Raw genomic sequence first — 20,002 nt, 5'->3', positions numbered from 1 at the left:
GTTGTTCTTAGCTTTTCTCAGTGTTGGCATAGGGTTTTCTCTCTGGTATCAGCTAGTCAGTTACCTAACTTGTCCATCTGCTTTCCCGCTTCCAAAATTATGTTGTTGTCATCTCCTTTCCTTTTCTCTTCTTTTATGGGTTTATGTCTTTTTTTAAAGTATTTCATCACTATAGTTTTAGTGGGTTTTTCAAAAGGAGCAAGATTAGCTGTATATGTTCAATCTACCATCTTAACCCAGAAAGGAACTTCTGTCTTAATTATATGTATATGTGTGCATCTTTGTATGTGTGTGTGCTGAATCACAGCATAAATTATAATCCTTATTGTGGATGAAAGCCAAAAAAGTCAGTTAGTCCAGGCCAACAAAAAGTAATCAAGTTCAGTCAAAGGCTAGTCATATTTTCTCTTTGCTATGAAAGCCTCCCATAGAGCTGAGAGAGTTTTGAAGACATATGAGGACATTTTTTCAGAATGTGGTATTCATAGGAAGCTCTAAGTCTCTTTAGAAAAAAAAAAAGGTAAGCTACACTTCCTCTAATACTGCATTTGAATGTGTCCTTCATTTCTGTTTTGAGTACTAGGATTATTTATTCTAGGTCCCAAATTTTTCTGTCAAGAATGTCATAATACTAAATAAGTAAAATAAAAAATAAAAAAAACAAGTAATCCCAGCGCTAAGTTATGCAATCTGTATCAATCTGTAACCTTCAATTCTGCTAAAAAAAAAAAAAAAAAAAAAAAAGTTTGCTCTCCAAATTGCATCTACTTTGGTGAAAATGCATGGAAATGCAATTACCTGTTCAAAATATTAAAATTAGCTCTTTAGCTAGAATATTGCTTTAAAAGCTCAAAAGGATATTTAACTTTGAAACCAATATGTGCTGCAGATATGGATACCTAGAGGCTTTTTTTTTTTCAATAAAAACGAATTTTCAGAATTTTTTTCAAATATTGTATCATTTCTACAGCCTAGAAAAAATATAATGAGAATGTGTTCACAGATTCATCAAAATTTTTATTATAACATTATCTTTTATTTCTATGGGAACTCAGTGAGATGATTTTCTAACTCTTAATTTTAAAAAACTCACTTGTAAGCTATTACTCCAAATCTCCTAAGATTCAGAATTGAGTAAACAATGGTCACATGATTGAGATTTTACAATTTGTTGCTATGTAAAGTATTGGGATAAATGTCAGTTTGGAAAAGGTGATAGGTGTGAAATATCCAAAAGTGACATGTGAAGTAATGCTATCTTGCTGTAAAGTATTTAGATTTCCATTAGTGTTACATTGTTCCTGAAGAGAAAAACTAAGTCTGGAATGCCTTCTTTTTTATATTAATATGGATGATATAGTGAGAGAGACAGAGAGAGAGATCCCTCTTCCTTTTGTACCAATGTGAACATTCTTCTATTATTTACTAATTATAAATGTATAGATCCAAGAATTTAAAGTGGGCTTACAGGTTGCATTTCCACCTAAAAATAAACGTGCAGCATACCGTATTTATTCAACGAATAGTTCCCGAGTTTACTATAAAAGTTCTTCATTCTTTTACTTTAAACTTCTTTTGCCTCTTAAATATTTTCATGGGCTAATAGGGGAAGATTCTATTTAAAATGTTTATAAAAAGTAAACATTATGTGGAAATTTGGGGTTTTTTTCACAGTAGGATTTTGAAGTATATCTAGTCATGAATGATCACAAAAACAAAACAAAAAAATTAACCATAGTACAACAGAAAATAATAAGGCCAAAATCCCATGAATGACAAGGCGTGGTCCTACCCTCATGGAGCTCACTGTCTAACAAGGAAAGGAACTTGTAAACAATGAAATATAATACAGTGTAATAACTGAGAAGACATAGGCATACACAGTAAAGGAAGGGCTGCATCAGTCTTCCTTCAGAGGTGGTAGTAGACTCTTGAAAGGCTTGTCATTCCAGAGCTAAGCCTGAGGCTCTAAACTCCTTCATGCCACCCTGCACTCTTCATCCTCTGTGCTTAGGACCTCTCAAAATAAAAGAAATTGCTAGACTGCAAAATAAAGTTATGGTTTTCAAAGTGCCACAAAAGTTACATGTAGGCTGAAATTAAAATGGTGTGTTCTAATTATCCTGATGTTCTCCACATAGTGAATGTCCCTTGCTATTGTTGGTGCCCCATGCATATTATAATCTGCCCACCACAAATTCAGCACCTAGAAATTACCAGCCAAACAAATAAGAAAAGCAAGGAGGATGGATGAGGGTGTGTAGACGATACCGCTTGGGAGAATGTCCAATGGTGATGACGCTTGAACAGCACCTAGAGAAGCAGTTGGAATTTGGTGTGGCTGGAGAATGGGATGGAAAGGCCATTATAAGATGAGGCTGAATGGGAGCTTCTGGGCCATCAGAACCAACTTCCTTCTCAAGGCAACCAGAGATGTTTAAGTTTCCATCTATGATGAGAAATTGACTTTAACATTAAACATCAATTGATGTACAGGAAGAGATTGGAAGGGAACATACCAACACTTGATAGGATTTGCCTTAGAGTGTTAAAGCCACAGGTGAATTTTTTTTCTTTCTTTGTGATTTAATTTAAAATTCAGATTTTCAAGGTTTCTACAATGCACATGTATTACTATTACAATGAGAGAAAAACAAAGTGAAAACAAAAACTATTTGAAAGGAAAAACATCTAGAGTAAAAAATACATTATCCAGAGTATTTTTCTGGGTTCCTTATTCATGCCTTGAGGACCTAGTTTGTCTCTTGGTTACTTAGCAGCATCTAACATGGAACGGGAAGAAGAGTCCCTAGCCAAGGACTTAGTGAAATGAAATTGTGCTACTGCATCAGGGCCCAAGTAGTTACTCTAAACTCTAGTTGGATTAAAGGAATTGTCTTTGAACTAGCACATGTCTAAAATGGTAACTCTAAATTTAGGATGATATTTAAGGTTTTGAGAAATGATAGCAGAGGGTGGCAGGGGGTGAGTAACTGAAATACAACCAGCAGCAGAAAGAAGGAACCCTTGGAAAATAAATTATAATTCATTACAGGATGTAATAAGCTATCACCACCATTAATAGTAGCCATTTTAATGTGTGTTCCCCATAGCATAATGAAGTAGAATCATCACATACTTTATTTAAATTCTTAAAATAAAAATGAATTGTGAGGCTGGATGCAGTGACTCATGCCTGTAATCCCAGCACTGTGGGAGGCTGAGGCACGCAGATCACCTGAGGTCAGGAGATCGAGACCAGTCTGGCCGACATGGTGAAACCCCATCTCTAATAAAGATAGCCAGGCGTGGTGGCGCGCACCTGTAGTCCCAGCTACTCTGGAGGCTGAGGCAGGAGAATAGCTTGAACCCGGGAGGCAGAGATTGGAGTGAGCCGAGATCACACCATTGCACTCCAGCTGGGCAACAGAATGAAACTCCATTCAAAAAAAAATAAAAACAAAAACAAAAATGAATTGTGAACTTCTAGCCCTCACACTTTCACTGTAAGTAACATATCGCAATAATGGTTGCCTTTTTTATGATGATGCATAAATATTTTGTTACAGAGTACAAAAATACTTTTCACGTTTTGGTTGATTTCAAGGTTTGGAAAGAATGAGGAGCAGCGGCAGGCAGGGTGACTGTGGAGAGGTGAACAGAAGGGCAGAGAGGGCATTCCTATGACTGTTGGCCCATCCGAGAAGATAGGAGCAGAGAAGCCCAATTTGAAAGGAAAAGGCAAACGCCATCTATCTTTTGGGTGGAGGCAGGCGGTGAGTCCGGAAGCGTGTGGGGCCACGGGGCTCGGGGCTCGGGCCTCCCTGAAGCATGGTGGGTGCAGGGGCGAGGCGAGCAGAGAGAGGCCAGGCAGGATGAACCACCGGGGGCCAGGACCTGTTGCTATGGTGACAGCGTGAAAAACTGTACACTCACATATACACAAGCATAAGCGTCTTCATTCGTGCCAGAAAACATGCAAAATTAAATGCCTCGTTTCCTCGAGCGGGAGCTACCGAAGCAAATTTGGGTGGGAGGTCAGGCCTTGTAGGGTCCAAGTGATCCTCCGAGCTGGATCTGGGCGCCTCAGCGAGAAGGTCCCCAAATCCTCCTGGGAGGCGTTGGAGAAAGGCTTAAGGGTGCAGTAAAGGGCTGAGGAAGAGGAGGAAGGGGAAACAGGAAGGAGTCCACTGAGTCAGGCTTAGGATTCACAATTTCTAGGGCGCAGCCGCAGCTCTGCACAGGCCGCCCGGGGGCGGTGGCGGTGGGAGCTCAGGGCGCCTGTCCCTGCAGCACCACAGATTCCCAGAACCAACTCCCCAGTGACCAGACCGAAGAACTAACAGAACTGACGATACTTCCATCCTTGCTGGGTGGTGTCAGAGGAAGGGAACCAGCGCACCTGGCATGGAGAGCGGCGGCAACGGTAGTGGCAGCTGAGTAGGTGAACGCATCATGGGTGATGGCTGGGGTCAGCTCTGTGGTGTACAAAGGGTAAGGGCCCAGGCCTCTGGGGATGCAGGGATCAGAGCAGCCCCCATCAGGTCATAGGGGTCCCGAGCGATGAAGTAAGTGTACTCCTAGGTGGGGTGCATGTTGGTGGGATTTGGAGTTGCCATTAGCTTGCTTTTGGCCATGTTGGTGTTGGCTTTGGCAAACTCTAGCCTCATGATCTGTGGGTTTTCGGTATCTAAGCGAATATCGTTCAGCGCATTTTTGGCCTCTTTTGCTCCTGCCCGGCTGTCAAAGATCACAAAACAAACAGGCTGTCTCGCGGTGAGCTCGATCAGGGACTCTTCATACTCCTTGAACGGCCGGAAGATCAAGTAGGATTCTCTGGGTTTAATGTCCATAGGGAGGCCGCTGATAGTGTCCAGGCCTCCTCCTCCAGGATGCCCCCAGAACCCGCGCTGGAGCCAGTGAGGGTGCTGCCACCGCGCTCGCCCTCCCGCTGCAGGTTGCTCCTGGTGCGGGGGACGGGGCGGGGTGGCGGGAAGGGAACGTCCGGGCGAGCGCGTCGGCGGCGCCGGCCCCAGCATTGAGTGGGCATGGTTGCCTTTAAGTCCTGGAACTTCGGAAGATTTTTTTTTTTTTTTTTTTGTGGAGACGGAGTCTGCCTCTGTCGCCAGGCTGGGGTGCAATGGCGCAATCTCGGCTCACGCAACCTCCGCCTCCCGGGTTCAAACGATTCTCCTGCCTCAGCCTCCCGAGTAGCTGGGACTACAGGCGCCCGCCACCACGCCTGGCTAATTTTTGTGTTTTTAGTAGAGACGGGGTTTCACCATGTTGGCCAGGCTGGTCTCGAACTCCTGACCTCAGGTGATCCACATGCCTCAGCCTCCCAAAGTGCTAGGATTACAGGCATGAGCCACTGCACCCGGCCTGGAAGATTTTTTTCTTCATTCTGTTTTCCTATTTTTCAAATACTTCATATCAAAAAGTATACATTATTTTTGTGATGGAAAAATTCTTAAATTCGTTAGGAAACTTTAAATGAAGTATAAATGATTTATAATCTCATGCACTAGTACAGCTAATTTCATTTTTACATATTCTCTTCTAGCTACTTTTCTTTTCACATACTATTGTACATAGTTATAATCAACATAAGTAGTTTCATATTTTAATTTCATTGCACATTTTAAAATATTTTCATGTTATTACATACTATTCATAATTGTCTTTTTCATAGCTGTGTAGTACACCTGCATGATCAAATGCTATAATTTACTATAATTTGCAGTTTTCTACTTTAGGGCATTGGAACTTATATAACTATTTTTCTATAGTAGGTGATAAACATTATTGCATTAAGCTACATTTCTATTCTTTTTGAACTTATTTTACAAAGGAAACTTCTCCTGTATAAAATTGTAAGATTGCTGATTATATAGCAAAGACATGGAATCAATATAAGTGCCCATCAGTGACAGATTTGATAAGGAAAATGTAGTACATACACACCATGGATACTATGCAGTCATAAAACAGAATGAGATCATGTCCTTCGCAGGAACACGAATGGAGCTGGAGGCCATTATCCTCACCAAACTAACACAGGAACGAAAAACCAAATACCACATGTTCTCACTTTTAAGTGGGAGCTAAATGAGGAGAACACATGGGCACAAAGAGGGGAACAACACACACTGAGGCCTACTTGAGGGTGGATGGTGGGAGGAGAGAGAGGATCAGAAAAAAATAACTGTTGGATAGTTCCTGGGTGATTAAATAATCTGTACAACAAACCTGAGTTTACCAATATAATAAACCTTCTCATGTACCCCTGAACTTAAAAGTTTAAAAATCAAAAATAAAAATAAAAAGATTGCTGATTACACATTATTTTATTGTCATAAAAATTTAATCCAATTTATATTGTCACCAGCAATGTCAAAGTGTACCAAATTCATCTCAATTTTGTATTAGTTATTATTCTTTTGCAAATTAAATCGGTATAAGTTCATGCTTTTAATTTACAATTTTTAAATTTCTAGTAAGGCTGAATAATTTTCAGTCATTTTTTTGCTAGTCTTTCCTGACTGACTTATTTGTACATGTATATTTTGGATTGTGATTCATTCAAATAAGTTCCTTATACATTATAGATATTAAGCCTTTTTTATATATTGGAATTCTTCCCTAATCAATAATTTTTGGCATTGTAATTTAGTTATTGTGGGTAGCAACATGTTCTGTCTTCATGATCAAAGCTGCCAGCTCTCTCCTTTATAATTTCTTCTATTGCCCCAGATGTGAGGATGTTATTATTCCTCCATAGACAAAACGAGTGTTTCTGCTATGTTTTTGACAATTGGGTTTTATTTTTGTCTGTGACTGTGTAAGCTGCTTGTGTGTAAAAGCAGTAGTGATTTCTTTAAAAGAGAAAGAGGGCCAAAGCCTGAGAAGAGGGGGTTTTTTGATGGCTGCGGGTAGAAGATAATGACTGGAATTCAGAAGGCTGAGGCCTTCAAGCTCAATTAAAGATGACTAGAATGTTTCTGAGGGCTCTCTTCTGTTCCATTGATCTATGTCTCTGTTGTGGTACCAGTACCATGCTGTTTTGGTTACTGTAGCCTTGTAGTATAGTTTGAAGTCAGGTAGCGTGATGCCTCCAGCTTTGTTCTTTTGGCTTAGGATTGACTTGGCGATGCAGGCTCTTTTTTGGTTCCATATGAACCTTAAAGTAGTTTTTTTCCAATTCTGTGAAGAAAGTCATTGGTAGCTTGATGGGGATGGCATTGAATCTATAAATTACCTTGGGCAGTATGGCCATTTCACGATATTGATTCTTCCAACCCATGAGCATGGAATGTTCTTCCATTTGTTTGTATCCTCTTTTATTTCATTGAGCAGTGGTTTGTAGTTCTCCTTGAAGAGGTCCTTCACATCCCTTGTAAGTTGGATTCCTAGGTATTTTATTCTCTTTGAAGCAATTGTGAATGGGAGTTCACTCATGATTTGGCTGTTTGTCTGTGACTGGTGTACAAGAATGCTTGTGATTTTTGTACATTGATTTTGTATCCTGAGACTTTGCTGAAGTTGCTAATCAGCTTAAGGAGATTTTGGGCTGAGACAATGGGGTTTTCTAGATATACAATCATGTCATCTGCAAACAGGGACAATTTGACTTCCTCTTTTCCTAATTGAATACCCTTTATTTCCTTCTCCTGCCTGATTGCCCTGGCCAGAACTTCCAGCACTATGTTGAATAGGAGTGGTGAGAGAGGGCATCCCTGTCTTGTGCCAGCTTTCAAAGGGAATGCTTCCAGTTTTTGCCCATTCAATATGATATTGGTTGTGGGTTTGTCATAGATAGCTCTTATTATTTTGAGATACGTCCCATCAATACCTAATTTATTGACAGTTTTTAGCGTGAAGGGTTGTTGAATTTTGTCAAAGGCCTTTTCTGCATCTATTGAGATAATCATGTGGTTTTTGACCCAGCCATCCCATTACTGGGTATATACCCAAAGGACTATAAATCATGCTGCTATAAAGACACATGCACACATATGTTTATTGCGGCACTATTCACAATAGCAAAGACTTGGAACCAACCCAAATGTCCAACAACGATAGACTGGATTAAGAAAATGTGGCACATATACACCATGGAATACTGTGCAGCCATAAAAAATGATGAGTTCATGTGCTTTGTAGGGACATGGATGAAACTGGAAAACATCATTCTCAGTAAACTATCGCAAGGACAAAAAACCAAACACCGCATGTTCTCACTCATAGGTGGGAACTGAACAATGAGAACTCATGGACACAGGAAGGGGAACATCACAGTCCGGGGACTGTTGTGGGGTGGGAGGAGGGGGGAGGGACAGCATTAGGAGATACACCTAATGCTAAATGACGAGTTAATGGGTGCAGCAAACCAGCATGGCACATGGATACATATGTAACAAACCTGCACATTGTGCACATGTACCCTAAAACCTAAAGTATAATAATAAAATTTAAAAAAAAAAAGATGACTAGAATGTTGTGATAGGACAAAACCTTGTTCCTGTATCACCAATTTATCAAAGGATTTTTAAATTGTTTTTCTGTTTTTTATGATGTAGTCATTTACTGCTGTCTTGTGAGGCACGTATATTGTCTCAAATTGCTCCTCTGCAAAATATATCAGCAGCACCAAGGAACACAGGATGGCGGATTAGCCAAACACGCTGCTCAGCTCTGGCTGAGAGAGACCAGGAGATGTCGTTTTTCTACCTACAACCAGTGCTCTTTGCCCTTGGCTATACATGGGATTCTTCCAGAGAGCTGGGAACTCCAACGCCTGGGTCCTAGCCTTTGGTTTCTAATGTTATTGGTCTTAAGAGCATCCTCATTATTGGGATTTTTTTTTAACACTCCCCAAATGATTTTAATGTGCAGCCAAGGTTGAAACCCACTGTAATCATTTCATCAAGAAATGCAAAGAAGATATCCAAAAGAAAAGAAGTCAATATATTGAAGACATATCTGTACTCCCATGTTTATTGCAACACTATTCACAATATCCGAAATATGGACTTAACCTAAGTGCCCATCAGTGAACGAATAAAGAAAATGTGGTATAAATACACAATGAAATATTATTCATCCATTAAAAAGAATGAAATCCTGTCATTTGCAGCAACATGGATAGGACTGGAGGCCATTATGTTAAGTGAAATAGGCCAGGCACAGAAAGAAATAGATCATATGTGTTCATTCATATGTGCGACTGAAAAAAATGGATCTCATGAAGACAGAGCTTAGACTGGTGGTTACCAGAGGCTGGGAAGAGAAGTTGGGAATTGGAAGAATGGGAATGAAGAGATGTTAATTAATGGCTACAGTTTGATAGAAGAAATAAGTCCTAGCATTTGATAGGTCAGTAGGGTGACTATAGTTTACAAAAATCTGTTGTATATTTCAAATAGCTCAAATAGCTAGAAAAGAATAATTCAAATGTTTCTAGCATAAAGAAAAGATAGATAGATATTTAAGATGATGGATAGCCCAAGTACACTGATTTGATCTTTACAAGTTTCATGAATGTAATAAATTATCACATGTACTCCAAAAATATGTACGTCTATGTATCAATGAAAAATAGGATTATTTTTAAAAAGAAATGCAGAAAGAATCTAATATGTAAAAGATGGTGACTAAGAAAAAGAACTAGAAACTACCTGTCCTTCTTCCATAAATACCTTCAACTTGATGGTAAAATTTCATAGTAGAAATAGAAATATGGTCTTTGGACATAGCAGAAGTTTCCAAAATGTTCTTCTTTACCATCCTCTCTTCATCATCTAAAGTCCAAGTGGTCCTTTCCAAACAGTATAGAAAGTAGCAATTAGTAGTTTTTCAAAATTCAAAATTTGGCTTAGATCTTTTTATTTTATTTTTATTTATTTATTTATTTAGAGATGGAGTTTCACTCTTGTCACCCAGACTAGAGTGCAATGGTGTGATCTTGGCTCACTGCAACCTCCTTCTCCCACATTCAAGCAATTCTCCTGCCTCAGTCTCCCAAGTAGCTGGGATTACAGGCGCCTACCACCGTGCCCAGCTAATTTTTTTTTGTATTTTTAGTAGAGATGGGGTTTCACCACGTTGGCCAGGCTGGTCTCGAGCTCCTGACCTCAGGTGATCCAGCTGCCTCGGCCTCTCAAAGTGCTGGGATTACAGGCGTGAGCCACCGCACCCAGCTAGCTTAGATCTTTTTAAATGTCAGGGAACAGAGTACTTGAAAGCAAATCCTGAACACTGCTAATCAATAGGAAACAGGAAAGGCTTGGGGAAGACAAACAGTTGTATTTTATATTTATTTTTCTCCCTAATGCCAAGCATGGACCATTCATGGGGCTAGCTCTGCCAGAGAAGATCCCAAGAGGATCCCTCACAGAGAGCAGGACTTTGGGGAGGACATTATTCCATTGGCATTTTGCCCTTTTCTGAGTAGGTTTTGACTAGGTGCTCACGAGTTCACAGTCCCATAACCTACCTCTCCCAAAATACCAGGACAGAGAGAAAAATGTGTAGTTGGAGAACAGAGCGCCAGCCTCAGCTGGAAATTTAGCCCCTCCTAAGTACCTTAGCATTCAGAGGGGTTTAAGCCCCTAGGAGTAATAACAAAGACATTTAATGTGTTATTAACTTCACTGGAAAGAAAATTGACAACTCAAGATATAGCAGGTCCACAGATAAAATTGTTTCCTTCAACATCGTTTTGTTAGATGGATGAGGAAAAAAAAATTGGTTCTTGGCTGGACCACTGTCTGTGTGGATTTGGCACATCCTCCTCAGGCCTGCATGGGTTTTCTGGAGGTTCTCTGGTTTCCTCCCATATCCCAAAGCTGTGCACTAAAGTTCATTGACGTGTCTAAATGATCCTCATCTGAGTGAGTGTGGGGGTGTGTGTGAGCATGCTCTCCTATGAGATGCATCCTGTCCATGGCTGTTAGCTGCCTGTGCCCTCCGCTGCCAGGATGGGCTCCAGCCACCCTGAACTGGAATAAGTGGGTTGGAAAATAATGAATGAATGAATGAATGAATGAATACAAATTATTGTAAAATCAAAATGTGTCAGACCAGACTCAGTGGCTCACACCTGTAATTCCACACTTTGGGAGGCCTAAGTGGGAGGATCATTTGAGATCAGGAGTTCAAGACCAGCCTGGGCAACATAACAAGACCTCTCCGTCTCTGCAAAGAATTAAAAAATAAAAATAAAAACTAGCTGGACAGGGTGACCTGTGCCTATAGTCCTAGCTACTAGGGAGGCTAAGGAGGGAGGATAACTTGAGCACAGGAGGTTGAAGTTGCAGTTACCTATGATCACACCACTGCTCTCTAGCCTAGGCAACAGAGGGAGACGCTGTCTCAAAAAAAATATAATAATCAATAATCATACATCTGGCAGTAAAATGAGTTTGGTTAAAAATAACTAAATAGGCCGGTCACGGTGGCTCACACCTGTAATCCTAACACTTTGGGAGGTCAAGGCCAGTGGATCACCTGAGGTCAGGAGTTCAAGACCAGCCTGGCCAACATGGCGAAACCCTGTCTCTACTAAAAATACAAAAAATTAGCTGGGCATGGTGGCAGGCACCCGTAATACCAGCTACTTGGGAAGCTGAGGCAGGAGAATCGCTTGAACCCAGGGGGCGGAGGTTGCAGTGAGCCAAGATCACGCCACTTCACTCCAGCCTGGGCTAAAGAGCAAGACTCTGTCTCAAAAATAAAATAAGTAAATAAATAGCATACAATAATCATACAAATACACCACAACTGATGCAGTAGGAAAGCACTCAGCAAGCCCACCAATATTTGCTCTTGTTTTTTTAACTGTATAGTGGTAGGAGGTGCCCCTTCTAATTTTCCCTTTGCAATCGTTTATTCTTTGATTTAACCTCCTGCCATTATGACCACTGTCACTCACTGATTAACCAAAAATTAGGTAAATAATTATCTTACTTGTTTTTATTAATCTTTCTTAAATGTGTGTGTAGCTCACATTTGTTTCAGTGTTTAATATTGTGTTTTGTGTCTTTATGTAGAAATTTGGTGATGTTTTTGTGACCAGAAATATGCCATAGGACTTTAACTCTTCTTTAGATCAAATAGCTATGGTAAAATCATTTTCATTATATGTTATTTCACTTAAAGTCACAATTTCCAAGAACCTACCGAAGACATTAAGTGAGGGCTTGGTGTACTTATGAAGCAGAAAGACAGCATCTTGCTCATTTTTGTAGCTTTGAAGCAAGAAAAAAAAATTCCCTAATTCACTCCTGCCTCAACACATGCCGGCAAAGATATATTTCCTATTCATTTGCTCTAACTACACCTACCCAAAAAAAAGCAGGATTGAGTGTTTAATTTACGGCTTAAACAATCAAGTTATAAAGTGCTGTATAAAACTGCACAATCAGATGCATTTGAGTATAATGTAATTGACGACTGGCTCTCATCCTCTGTCCAGCCCTGTTCCTAAACAGGATGAGTCTCTTACTGGGGTACAGGATGTTGATGGGGAGTGCAACATTAGGCTGGGAGGTAATGTCTTGTAGTCATTTGGGATGTTCACAGGTTCATTTATGTGTGAACAATATAGTTTCACTGTCTTTACTTTTGTGCTTATCGTGACAGTAAACATCTGCTGAAAGAAAGTTTTCCATTTAACCTCAAAATTAAAGGACTCTATATTTTATGCTATTTCATTATTTGGACCTGCATTATCATATTATGGCTGGTTATATGGTGTTTTCAAAATATAGGCTTGCAAGATCTGTCTTGTAACCATTCCAGTGTTCCCCAGCTTTCTGAGATATGAGAAGAGACTAAGATAGAAGTACCTCTCATTCAGATTCAGATGAGGGAAAGCAGTCATATGCCTCTATTTTGAAGGACAGCATAAAACACTCTTGTGAATTCTGTACTGGAAATCTTTTTTTTTTAAGAAACTGGGTCTCACTCTGTTGCCCAGGCTGGAGTGAAGTAGTACAATCATAGCTAACTGCACCCTCGAACTCCTGGGCTGAAGCTATTCTCCCTCTTCAGCCTCCTGAGTAGCTTGAATGACTACAGGCACACACAACACCATGCCTGGCTTTTTTTATTTTTATTAATATTATTATTTGTAGAGACAGGGTTGCCCGGGCTGATATCAAACTCCTGGCCTTAAGCAATCCTCCTGCCCCCAGCCTCCCAAAGTGCTGGGATTAAATGAATGAGCCACCATGCCCAGCTGTACTGGGACTCTTGATAAAGTTTGTTATTCAGTATTTCCTTTGGGGAGCTAACATCTGGGCATCTCCCAGGGCTCCATAATGATGGCTGGTGGCTTCGGTTTTGTCAGCCACCCAGCCTGTATATGAGTTCTCTATTCCACCTGACCTTTCCCCATCCCTCACACACCCCCCCTTAAAGTTCCAGGGTCTGTATATTTCCAAGGCTCCTTTGTGTGTGGCCTGGCCCAGCACATGGCCATGGTGACCACATTGCTCAAAATCAAATCTCCTGTGGATTTGATGTGGGATCCACACCATGCCAAGTGCACCAGCCCTGTGAAGGAAAATGTAATGCAGGAGATGGGAACCCAGATACCAATAAGAGATACAAGAAGGGCAGCCCCATGTGGTGGTTCATGCCTATAATCCCAGCACTTTGGGAGGCTGAGGCGGGCAGATCACCTGAGGTCAGGAGTTCGAGACTAGCCTGGCCAACATGGTGAAACCCCGTCTCTACTAAATATTTAAAAATTAGCCGGGTGTGGTGGTGGGCATCTATAATGCCAGCTACTCGGGAGGCTGGGGCAGGAGAATTGCTTGAACCCAGGAGGCAGATATTGCAGTGAGCCGAGATTGTGCTACTACACTTGAGCCTGGGTGACAGAGCGAGACTCCATCTCAAAAAAAAAAGAAGAGAGAAATACAAGAAGGGCAAATCTGGAAGCGGTCAGAGGTGAGGCTCAGGGTCAGACAGCTCCAGAACTCAACTGCTGGGGTTAAAGTTCTCATTCTGTCATTTATTATCCAGCTGTCCTTCGGCAAGTTTCTTAGCCTTCTGTTCCTCACTTTCATAATCTACAAAACAAGAGGTAATGATAAAACACACTTCAGGCTGGGCGTGGTGGCTCACGCCTGTAATCCCAGCACTTTGGGAGGCCAAGGCAGGTGGATCACGAGGTCAGGAGATCGAGACCATCCTGGCTAACATGGTGAAACCCCAACTCCACTAAAAAATATATAGAAAAGTAGCTGGGCGTGGTAGTGGGCACCTGTAGTCCCAGGTACTCGGGAGGCTGAGGCAGGAGCATGGCGTGAACCTGGGAGGCGGAGCTTGCAGTGAGCCGAGATCATGCCACTGCACTCGAGCCTGGGTGACAGAGCGAGACTCCGTCTCAAAAAAAAAAAAAAAAAAAAAAAACACCACTTCATGGGGTTTTGAAACAATTAATTAAAGTTCTTGGCACATAATTAGATTTCTCTAAAAAAAAAAATCTTATTACTATCATCATCATTATTGTCCTGGAGTAAAGAATTGGAAGCCATTAGGGAAAGTTTTCCCAGCTGTATTCATTTCTTGGCCTGCCATCCCAAATTACCACAAATCAGGTGGCTTGAAAGCACAGAAGCGTATTATCTCACAGTACAGGAGTCCAGAAGTCTGAAATCATGGGATCATTATGGTTGCTTCCTTCTGGAAGCTCTGTGGGAGAAACCATCCCCTGCTTCTCTCCTAGAGAGAGGCCTCTCCAAGAGCCTCAGGGAACTGGATTCTAATGTCATCCTCTGCAACTTACTAACTCCACTTGCCACCTTCATGGCCTCACATGAGGGACTTACCCTCTCTAAGCCTTAATTTCTGCATCTGAAAATTGGTCATAATACCACTGACAACTTGTAAAGTTGCTCTAAGTATGAAAATTAATATATGCAGAAGCTGCACCTAAGTACCTGGTGTAAATTTCAATGAGCGGTTGCTATTTGTCTTAGTCTATTTGCACTGCTATAAAAAAATGCCTGAGACTGGATAACCAATAAAGACTAGAAATTTATTTCTCACAGTTCTGGAGGTTGGAAGTTCAAGATGGCACCTTGCTACTGAGTTTCCCAGAAGGGACAAACACTATGTCCTCACATGGTAGAAAGACCAGAGGGTAGAAGGGCCTACCTAGTTCACTCCAGCCCTGCTATAAGGTCGCTAATCCCATTCATGAGGGCTCCACCCTCATAAATGAATTACCTCCTAAAGTTCCCACGTCTTAATACTATCACACTGGTGATTAAGTTTCAACATATGAAAACAGGAAGACAAATTTAGAAAAATAACACTATTATTATCATTATTGTGAGGTAGTAGTTTCATCTCTCCCCTACTAGGCTTGAGGGCAAGAAAGCCAATGGGACCTTGAAGAAGAGCTGTGAAGATCCATGTGTCTACATGTATCTCATCATCTCTTCCCGCACCACCACCTGCATTACAGCACAAAAGTAAACTGCATAAACACACAGTAAATATTCATTGATGTAAATGACACACAAACTGCATTACAAATATAAGCACTGCCTCAATGAATGAACCTCCAATAGCCTTTCAAAATTTGGAGCTCAACCAGGACAGCCCATGGCAAAGTCCTTCCCTTTCATGACTTAGCAAATGAACACTGCACAGAGCAAAGGCAACACAAAGTAATATTAGTCCTCTAGTGTATGTCAACATTTAGAGAGGCTTGGACCATATAAAAATGGTATTTGGAGGCCAGGAGCAATGGCTTACCCCTGTAATCCCAGCACTTAGGGAGGCCAAGGCAGACGGATCACTTGAGGCCAGTAGTTTGAGACCAGCCTGGCCAACATGGTGAAACCCCATCTCTACTGAAAATACAAAAATTGGCTGAGTGTGGTGGTGCAGGACTGTAATCCCAGCTACTTGGGGGACTGAGGTGTGAGAATTGCTTGAACCCAATAGGTGGTGGTTACAGTGAGCCAAGATCACACCACTGCACTCCAGCCTGGGCGACAAAACAAGACTTTGTCTCAAAAACAAAAAAAAAAAATAAAGTTATTTGGAGGCCACATAACTCTTCTTTCATGAGAGCATTTTTATTACTTTATTTACTTTGTATTACCAAAGTAATACATGTTCATTGGAGAAATGTTAGAAAATACAGGCAAGCAAAAACAATAAAATCATTCTTAATTTCAGATATACAGAGGTTTTTTTTTCTTTAACAATATGTTGTGACACTTTCCCAGTCATTAGTCTTCAACATCATTTTTTGAAGTTGTCTAATATTCCACTATATAAACCTATCAATATTCATTTAACCTATCCCCCGTCACAGGAATTTTAACTTCATTCTAATATTTTGTTACTGAAAACAGAAATGCAATGAAATGAGCTTATTCCTTATTTGTTTTACAAATTCATAATAATTTGGCATTTATCATAACCCTGCTGCCTTCCCCAAACATTTGCAATTAACCCAAAAGTAAATTTCCTTGGTTTATGAAAAACTGATTTTTTATCCAGTCTGAAAATCTGCCCTCAGCTTTGGCTGTATGATCTGAAGCAAGCTCTTTCCTGGCTGCCTGTATCCAGTAACTAATAAGTAGTCAGCATTCTTGGCTCCTGCTACTTAGCTTACTTGTTCAGGGCATAAGGCTAATGGGGTCAATGTCATGGGATGTGAGCTTGATATATACAGGCCAGTTAGTTACAAGTCCAAAAACTATTTCTGTAACTCCAGACAGCTGTCACTTAAAAGCTGGCTGTTAGTTTCCAAGGAACTGGGCAAAAGAGCATAGGTGGATCAACACAAATCCATCACCAGTACTGGAAAGATAATGTGTCAATAGCTTCATCTTGCCCATAGAAAACAGTTCAGAAAAGTATTCATATTTAAAACTGGGGAGGCTGTAGAAAAAGAAGAAAGGATAATATTGGCAAGACAATTGGCTGACCTTATATGTATCTTGGTTTATCAGCTTACTCTGTGAGTATCCCGCAATTTCCACGTGAGAAAAATTCAGCAACATGTTTCAAATTGCGGATGGTGGTGTTATTTAACTGGCAATATTCTCTTGCAGCTGACACAGCCCTTGGCACTGATGATGTATATGATGAAAAAGGATGCCAGTGTGATGTATCCGTGGAAGACCTCACCCCACCACTTAAAACTGTCATTCGAGCTATCAGGTTGGTGAAAATCTTGAACAACATGATTCAGAGACATACTTATGATTAATTGAATTACTATATTGCTAAGTTCTCTTTCTGCAGGTAAATATCCTGGAATAACCACTTTCCCTTTTCTATTCATCCTTATGCCTATTGAATTGTGAAATATTTGTTTCTTAATACAAAACTCTGCTGTGTTCAACACAAAGAGTTAAAAAACGTGGGTGGGATTTGAAAAGCCAGGTCATATTAGAGAGATTACACGAGTCTTGGCTTGTCACGTGTATTTGCTGCTTTAAGGATATTTAGTTTATTGATGCAATTGGATTTTTTTATTGTTTTTATGACTTGCTCCAATCTGTATTCTGTACAGAATTGTGTATCAAAGAAAAGACCTTGTAGGTTATTTCAAAATGGGTTGAGTTCTGAAAATGGGAAACCTAAAGTATTTTGCAGTGACTTAGTCTTATTATCTGAAATGTAATTGTTAAAGGCGGATCTTAATTTGCTTCCTCTACTGATGGCAGAGAGCTAAGAGTATACCTAGCAACTTAAATTTACCTTTTCCATGATCTTTCCCACCACACACACACACACACACACACACACACACGCAATCAAGATCTGGACTAGATGAACTGCTGCATGCTCAGCTGGCCCAGTTTAACCCTTTTGGGAGAATTTGTATCTGTCAGGGAATGCTGAGTAACTATATTGCAAAAAAAAAAAAAAAAAAAAAAAAGAAAGAGATACCTCTGCCTGTTGGTGAAAAACTAGAAGAAAGTTAAAAATATCCAAACCAGGCCAGGTGCAGTGCCTTATGCCTGTAATCCCAGCACTTTGGGAGGCTGAGGGGGGCAGATCACTTGAGGTCAGGAGTTCGAGATAAGCCTGGCCAACATGGCAAAACCCTGTCTCTACTAAAAATACAAAAATCAGCTGGGTGTGGTGGCGGGCACCTGTAATCCCAGATACTTGGGAGGCTGAGGCAGGAGAATTGCTTGAGCCTAGGAGGTGGAGGTTGCAGTGAGCTGAAATCATGCCACTGCACTCCAGCCTGGGCAACAGAACAAGATTCTGTCTCCAGAAAATAAATAAAATAAAATATCCAAACCAATTTAGCTATTCACATGTTTGGTCTAATCTTGAATGTTAGTATGATTGATTATTTCTATTTTTAGTTGGTCATTTGGCATCATGTTAGACATTGATTTGCTCTATAGTCGAGAGTCACTGGGAAAGCAGAAATGAGTTCTAAAGATTTTCATAAATGTTTGTGGGGGCAAAGAAAATCATGGTGTGATGAAACTCCAGAAGATGTTTAAACACTATCTGTAGCAGCAGCCTAAAAGAAAAAAAAGTTCAGTTACTTCTCAATGGAACCCTCAAGTCACAAACCCTATGGATGGAGAGATTATACCTTCCTATTTGGCCTAGACAGTCCCAGATTATGCCTGTAGTCTCATCATAAGTGTTAATAATGCTCCCATCTTTCTCAAAGTATCCCAGTTTGGATAATCAATTATATGGTCACCCTATCTCTAGTGAACCTAGAAGCCTTGGGTGATGTATAAGCCCAGATAACCCAGAATATGTGGTGAAATGATGTCTGAAGCCTTCAGTTAAAGGGATAGAGAGGATTTAGAACTGCACTGTCCATATGATAACCACTGGCTACTTAAGGCTACTGAGGCTATTTAAATTTGAATTAATTAAAATGAAATACATTTTAAAATTTAATTGATCAGTCGCACCATTCATATTTCAACTGTTCGATAGCCACAGGTGGCCAGTGGCTACTTCATTAGACAAAGAAACAAAACATTTGCCGTGTCACAGAAAATTTTATTGAACATTACTGGTCTAGAAGTCACCTTGAAATTTTTCACGTGTTGAGTACATCCATAAAAGACCCTAAAGTAAAGGTGGGACAATTCAGTCCACGAATTAATCTGACTTGCAACAAGTATGGAAAATCTTATCTAGTGAGAGCAGATTAGGCTTCCTAAAAGTCATGCTTAACCCAGTTTATGTCATTTCCCAAGACCTTCTGAAGCTTTCTGCTTTTGCTTTACAACCTATAAAAAGGATTGTGAGCTGTAAGAAAGAAAATGAAATAGGTTTATTCTGCTAGCTAAGCACTTTAGCAACAGCTTAAGATTTACTCTGTTATTCTTCCTGAAACTCGACTGATTTTTTTGAAGTCTTTACAGAATTCCCTTGCTTTTCAGAATTCTTTCTTGATTCTTATTTTTAATGGAACTTTACTATTTACATGTCTATCTTTTTGTGGATTCCTGACGTTTTCTGCTTGCTGCATTGTGGTACCTGAGGGGGATGTTTTTCTCCTCCATATCCTGATTCTGCCTAGCGGTTTTTCATCACTTCTAAATTCCATTTCAAATTAACAGATTGTGTCGCTTGAACCCAGGAGGCGGAGGCTGCGGTGAGCCGAGATTGTGCCACTGCACTTCACCCTGGGCGACAGAACAAGACTCTGTCTCAAAAATAAAAATAAAAATAAAGTAAAGAAAATACAATTAAATTAACAGATTCTGTAAAAACCTCATAGATACACTCAGTAGCTTAATAACCTAATTGAAAATATTTTACTCATGGTGTACTTAATTTCTACAGATACATAATTTAAAAACCAACTAATACAATTAGCAGTTCTAAAAAGAAGTTTGCAGGTATAAGTCCTAAATCTTATGCAGAAGCGTTCTTTTCCTAAGGTGTTTAATTATGTTAGTAAGTTCAACATCAGCTGCCGGAGGGTTTTTGCCAGAATACACCTACCTCTTGCAGCTCCCCTGAAGCAGTA

At 40.3% G+C, this 20,002-nt stretch overlaps 1 protein-coding gene and 1 pseudogene across 9 annotated transcripts in view; one reads left to right on the top strand and one right to left on the bottom strand.

Annotated features, from left to right (window-relative positions):
• Positions 1 to 20,002, top strand: part of KCNQ5 (potassium voltage-gated channel subfamily Q member 5) — a 616,433-nt gene that overhangs the window by 569,307 nt on the left and 27,124 nt on the right. For 8 of the 9 annotated variants that reach the window (XM_063629850.1, XM_055256386.2, XM_055256378.2 and 5 more), the window contains one exon: positions 17,088 to 17,196. The exons of the other annotated variant lie outside the window; for it this stretch is intronic. In XM_063629850.1, the coding sequence (XP_063485920.1) occupies positions 17,088 to 17,196 (109 nt within the window). The remainder of the gene's footprint in view (positions 1 to 17,087; positions 17,197 to 20,002) is intronic. 9 annotated transcript variants of the gene reach the window in all.
• Positions 4,340 to 5,050, bottom strand: LOC134735931 (RNA-binding protein with multiple splicing 2-like; annotated as a pseudogene).

Source organism: Symphalangus syndactylus, chromosome 2, assembly GCF_028878055.3.
Source record: "Symphalangus syndactylus isolate Jambi chromosome 2, NHGRI_mSymSyn1-v2.1_pri, whole genome shotgun sequence".
Taxonomy (NCBI): domain Eukaryota; kingdom Metazoa; phylum Chordata; class Mammalia; order Primates; family Hylobatidae; genus Symphalangus; species Symphalangus syndactylus.
This window is presented reverse-complemented; position numbering and strand designations above follow the sequence as displayed.